The sequence below is a fragment of the Phoxinus phoxinus genome (assembly GCF_949152265.1).
Source record: "Phoxinus phoxinus genome assembly, chromosome: 10".
Lineage (NCBI taxonomy): Eukaryota > Metazoa > Chordata > Actinopteri > Cypriniformes > Leuciscidae > Phoxinus > Phoxinus phoxinus.
The window spans coordinates 24,977,701-24,984,121 of NC_136885.1; the positions used below are offsets into that span (position 1 = coordinate 24,977,701).

Here is a 6,421-nt window from a genome sequence, read left to right on the forward strand (position 1 = left end):
TCTCTGCCTGTCTGGTCAGTGACCCCACTCTTTAGAGCTGCCAGCCACTTCATTATGATGTCCAGTTTACACACCAGACAATCCTAAATGCCCTTAAAGGATTTCTGCACAACAGCATCCTTTTGTCACGAGCAATATTGATTTTGCTTGTATGTAACAATGATAATATACACTGCAAAAAAAAAATATCTGATCAATAAGTTATGACAGCATATGAACTTTCACAATTTTGAAAAGCATTTCTTAAAGTTGAAACTTTTTTTTACAGTGTAATGCACTCACACAAGATTAATGAAAACATGTTCATGTGCCTTGATACATTCTGTGCAAAGCAATCTTTACTAAACACATTCCTGATATGACAAATTAATAAAAACCCATTGATAATATAATAAAACATTCACAAGATAATAAAATTTCACATTTTTTAAATGTCACATACAATACAATCAAGATTAAAACCTGAAAACAGAGCCATATTATACAGTGAAAGACCACAATGAGGTATACTTCATGCCCTAAACAGTTATTATAATTATCACAATCATCTTTTTTTTATTTTCTCCAGAGATGAGGACTTTGGACCACAATTTAATGCAATCCGCAAATGCCAAAACTGCCCCTTTAATCAAAGGCAGGGATGTACAGAATTCAGAACATATTTTCTCTGTATCAGCTTCAGAATTACAATTCAAATAAGAATGTAAGGAAATGTAAGAAAAATAAAACTTTTTTTTTTAAATCAGCATTAAAAAAATCAAGAAAAATAGCATATAACTAATTTTAAGTAGAAGAGTGAAATTTGTCTAGACAAACTTTGAATGAAGTTTTGAAGATATATTGAAGGTTAATAGGCCTGATTGGATGGATGGATGGAGGATGGATGGAAACAACCCAGCATTTATTTGTAATGGATGGATGGCTATTTGAGCTTAACAAATGAGTTAAGCCGAAGAGTGAATTACTACAACTAAACAGTAGAGGGAGCCAAGACACCACAAAAAAAGAATAAATAACCACATTTACAATATAGGTCTATAAAAGGTGCAAGACAAGCATACATGCACATATCAAACACCCCATGCCTCCTATATGAAATACCTCCAGGCCCAACAATTAAAATCTAAGAAAAGATAACAAATAGAAATGTTTCCCCAGCGTGCTTTGCATAAAACCAACAAAGGCTTCACCCGTTTACAGTGCTAGGCCCTACTTGTGTTTCAGTGTGAATTCAGCTTAAAAACTGGAGCGTGGGGCCTGGATCTCCCGTTCCACACTTGGCATGCTGGGTATATCCCGACAGACCAGCCTGTGGCGGAAGTGTCCGCTCAGCAGAATGTAGATGAAGGGGTTAATGCTGCTGGCGGCGTAGCTCAGGCACACGGACATGTAGTAGCAGGTGTGGTACGCTAAAGAGGGTCGAGGTACGCTCAGGTTAACCAGCTGCAAGATGTGGTACGGCCCAACACTGACCAGGAACACCGCTACCAGAACCAGGACCATTTTAGTGAGGCGGACCACGCGCTCCCGAGGCAGGCTGGTGTTATACCTGAGAGAAAGCGGAGAATGCAGGTTTGGGTCGTACAATATTTAGCCAAACCCTAAATCCAGGTTTATGGTGGTTACATGCTCTAATCTAAAATCCTAAATATGATAATTACAGTTAAAAGAATAGTCCACTGAAAAATGTAATTCTGTCATAATTTACTCACACCCATGTCATACCAAACCTGTATGACTTTTATTCCCATTGACTTCAATTGTATGAACAAAATGATCAACATTCTTCAAATTCACTTCTTTGCGTTCAGCAGAAAAAAAGAAATGCATACAGATTTGGAATGACATGAGGGTGATTTCATGATTTATCACAACTTTTAATCTTTTGTCAAATCAACTTTGATACTTAATGGGGTTCAGATAACATAATATTTTGAAGTTTCTATTTATTAAATATCTTTGTTGTATTAACTCAAAATTTTAAGGCAACCAGGTAACTTACTTTTTTAAGTTAAACCAACAATCATTTTTACAGTGTATGCTGACAGAATTTCCAATTTTGGGTGGACTATCCCTTTAATATGTAAATGAACAATGCACAGCAAAGGAATTTGACAGTTTCTGCTTTTAAATCCACCAAAAACTGTCCGCATTTACGTCCACTCTTAAGTGCATTATTGTAAAAAAACAAAAAAAACATTAAACATTGTATTGAACATAGGACATTTTTTAATGGTTTAGCCATAAAATCAGTATGTGCTGTCAATCTAAAATGAAAACATTTCCATGAGCAGGATAATTCTCAAAGGGGACAAACATCTGACAATATCACACAAGAAAAAGGAATTCATATTCACTTTGCAGGAGATATTCTCTTTGTGGATGGTGAATTAAATATTAATAAATGGAACCAGTGTATACCTAGTTAGAACAGTAAAGCCACTGAATGGCTTCAAAACCAATTACATTTGTAGCTTTGACGGTTTGATATCACACCCTGGCTGTAATGAATAAAAATTCACCTGTGAGCCTTTTTGTTCTTGCGATACATTCTCCAGGAGTAGCAGAGAATAAGTATGTAGCAGATGAGAATCAGAGGTAATGGCAGGAAGAAGGAAGTCACAGTCTGGTAGAGTGTGTACCTGTTGATATATGAGGACACATCATGTCAGTCGTGTGAGAAAAGCTCTAAAGCCTTTATATCCCTTCTCTTAGTTTAATTCACTTAGTTTAATTAAACAAGAAGGATGGATTCCTCTGAGCATCAGCCTTCTGTAAAGGCTATTTCTGGTGAAGTGGAAAATGTACTGACAAAGAAAAGGTTTCATGTTGCTTGTTTTGAGTGTCGATGAATTTGCCACTACGTTGAATTACAGCTTTCACAGCAGATAACAGAAAATAACTTCCCCAAAAAACTGGAAAAAAAATTTTTGTTGCAAAGTTCTCAAACAGAATGCTGAAAATGGGACACACTCGAAAACCCATATTTATTGGTGCATTTGTCCCATAGCACTTTTCAATAAATGATTGTATAACAATAGAGTGACAGAAGAACAAAATTCAGAAGTCAAAGCAGAACTATGACAATAAAAATAAGGGGTTATGAGAGAGGGAATAATCCGACCTGTCAGAACAAGCAGAAGCATTTACCAGAGCAACTCTTTATGAGAGACCAGGTTAAGGGAACAGCTCTCCAGCCCGTCTCTGAAGCGGATCACTTTGGCATGAACCCAGGCTGGCAGAACCATGATGAAGGAGGCCGCCCACACAAACAGGTTAATACGGATCGTCCTGGATCTGGTCCTGAGACTCAACAGGCGAAAAGGATGAACAAGGGCCAGGTATCTGGAGCACATAAATGAATAAACAATAAAGATTTTACTCCTCTTATGAGTACTTTCACACTGAAAATGTGTCATTGTATCATTTAATTAGTTGGCTGACATTTATGAGAGGCAAAATATAAAAAATATTTATCATTCACCATTACTCTGCTGGTGAAGACACGACCTGGCATTTAAAGGACAGACAATCTTGTTGCTGATAGAAAAGGCAGCTGGGAATGAGCTTGGTGTTAAATCATCTTGTGCCAATATGTGCTTTGGCATATATTTATTAATATTATCTTCTCAAACCCCAAAATAATCCTCTTTAAAACAAAGGATGAAACAGTCTACTGCAGATGCTGCATTGCGGGAAATGAGGGTGTTCATGGACCGTCAACCGCAGCTTCATTCCTGGTCTAGTAAGTTCTTCCTCAAAAATATCCATTACAATTCTGAGAGGGTTTGAATAAATGAATAAAATAATAAATGAGGGTTTGAATATTTTTTTATTAATGTTCATATAACAAGAGAACATCTTTACTGAGCCAAAGAAGCACAAAATAGGCAAGACCCTTATCATACTGTATGTATATCAGCAGAATTGGTTTTGTCTTTCAATACTAGTGTTTGTAAACAGTAAATAACTTAACGTCCTATTTTACTTGCCTGGCCTGCTCTATAATTGTGGTAAGAGTGGCCTCTAGTGGTGATGTTACAGTATAGCAGCTCTAAATGAAACACTAATGCACTTAGTGCTACATAAAAACATTACTGTACTACCAGCCACAGTTCAAAAACAGTATGCTATTCCCAATGGAGAAGCTTAGTCAAAACCTGATGAACCTTTATCGAATGTAGCACTAACTAACAGTTCAGTGACTATTCAGTCAATTTGTCTCAAAATCTTTCTCAAAAATAGATGAAGCCCTTATAACAACTTCTCCATGTGACAGTCTGCCTCAGATTTGTCTATCTCCTTTTCTTTTTCTTCTAAGAACTCATAACCTGAGCTGAGCTGTTGCTTTCAGAAGAGATTAAATAAGAGATCACACACACACACACACACACACACACACACACACACACACACACACACACACACACACACACACACACACACAATGTAAAATGTGTAGTGGAAAAACAATTGTGCATTGTTGAATTTGATGAATTATATTCTTTCAAACATTGTTATTTCACTGATCACGTACCTGTCAAGACTCATAGCGGTCATGACTGCAGCACACGCCACCTGGTTGCAGTTATCAAGAGAGGTGATGATCGTGCAGAGGGTGCTGCCGAACACCCAGTGCCCCCCACGAGCCCACTGGTGAATGAGGAACGGCATGACGGTCACGTGGACCAGGTCGGCCACAGCCAGGTTTCCCATATATACATCTGGTACTGTCTTTTTGGCTGACCTAGAAAATATACAAGAAAGAACTTGTTGTGATCTGTGGTCCCTTGGTAAGAAACTGCTAAAAACAACAACCGGGAGATGTGAGGGAAACATGACAAGTTGCAAGCAGCAATAAACAGGGTTATATAACCTGTGACAGGAGTCTGAGGATGGATCATGGCTATTTCCTGAGGGAATCCATCTACCAAAAAAGTGAAAATTCTCGGAGGATTTCCTCTAGCAAATCAGAATCGAGTATTCAGACAGACCATGGTATAAACAAATTAAGATAAACGTTTTTTTTTTGTAAATTAAATCATTGAAACAATTTAATCTATCTAATGTAAAGGAACTGTGGCAAAATAAAATTGAATATTTCTTTCATCTGAGATTGTGCAAATGAAACTATAGCAAATAGTGATCTATTCTTGTCATAAAAAATGATGAACAATGAGCAAGATGTTAAATGTAGGATATAGTGGCAAATTCCCATTTAATGCTTATTTAAATAAAGCTATATCCAATTAATCAAGCGATCAAATCAAATTACATCCTTTCAATATTGATTTTTTTAAAACTCTACATTCTTAAGCCTTCATAAACATGCTTTAGTATTCATTATGATCACATTACTTTTTATTCCCTAAGGAATTTGGCATATTTCTTTACTAACTACATTTACACAGGCATTCATCTGTGGAAAGAGAAAACCATACAGTAGGCTATACACCATTCAAGGTTATTGTGAAATTATGAATTTCGGGGAAGTGTTTATGTATTCCATAAGCAATAACTTTTTTAACATGCCATGAAGCAAATATATTTAAAACATATAAACAAATCCAAAATAACTAAATTAAAATAGTGAGTCTTCCCTATAAACCCACCTTAAAATAGTGACCAAAACAAGAACATTTCCAACCAGCCCGGTGGAGCACAGAAATCCAATAAATGCAGGAAGGATTTTGGTTTCCGTGACGTGAACAATATTATAATAGTCATCGGCTGAATATCCTGCTGCTGTCTCATTAGCGCGCGTGCCGTTGTCTAATTTGAGCGTAAAGTTCCAAACAACAGGTTCCAACTCCACCATGGCGTTCATCGTTCGCGTTTCATTCTGATAGACGAGAATGTGCTGAAATACGGTAACATCAACCGTACAGTATTGTACGTCCATGGAAGGTCCTCGTGGGCTTCAGCATCCTCATCATACCAGGCAATGCGCACATGGCGTCTCCACTCGTACCATCGCGTGCGCACCCACCTTGTGAACATCAAAGGGAAACATATCAAAAGACATTCGAAAGATATATATATATATATATATATATATATATGTATATGTATATATGTATATGTATATGTATATATATATATATATATATATATATATATATATATATATATATATATATATATATATATAAATATACATTTATGGCTTATTTTACATTTGTCTGATCTTGGCTACAAGTTATCTTGGCTACACTTGTATGGTGCAACATCAGTGCCATAAAGTATACATAAAGCAAAGCTCATAAAAAGACAACATCTCCTCTAAAAAGAAATGTATCTTTTACCATTTCAAAATTTGCTTTGAAAAATAAGTATTCTAGATTATATTATGAAGAAATAACTGCGCCAGATCATATGAATTGACAACACGATCTCATGAAAGTGTGTATCTAGCCTATAC

General features: G+C 36.3%; 1 protein-coding gene across 1 annotated transcript; it reads right to left on the reverse strand.

Moving 5' to 3' along the window:
• Window positions 1-215: 215 nt before the first annotated feature.
• Window positions 216-5,827, reverse strand: mchr2 (melanin concentrating hormone receptor 2; the record flags this gene model as incomplete). Its single annotated transcript, XM_079626374.1, has 5 exons — window positions 216-1,549; window positions 2,523-2,642; window positions 3,151-3,345; window positions 4,538-4,747; window positions 5,613-5,827. 5 exons carry the CDS (start codon window positions 5,825-5,827, stop codon window positions 1,237-1,239), a joined length of 1,053 nt encoding a protein of 350 aa, XP_079482500.1. The 3' UTR covers window positions 216-1,236.
• Between the last annotated feature and the right edge of the window lie 594 nt (window positions 5,828-6,421).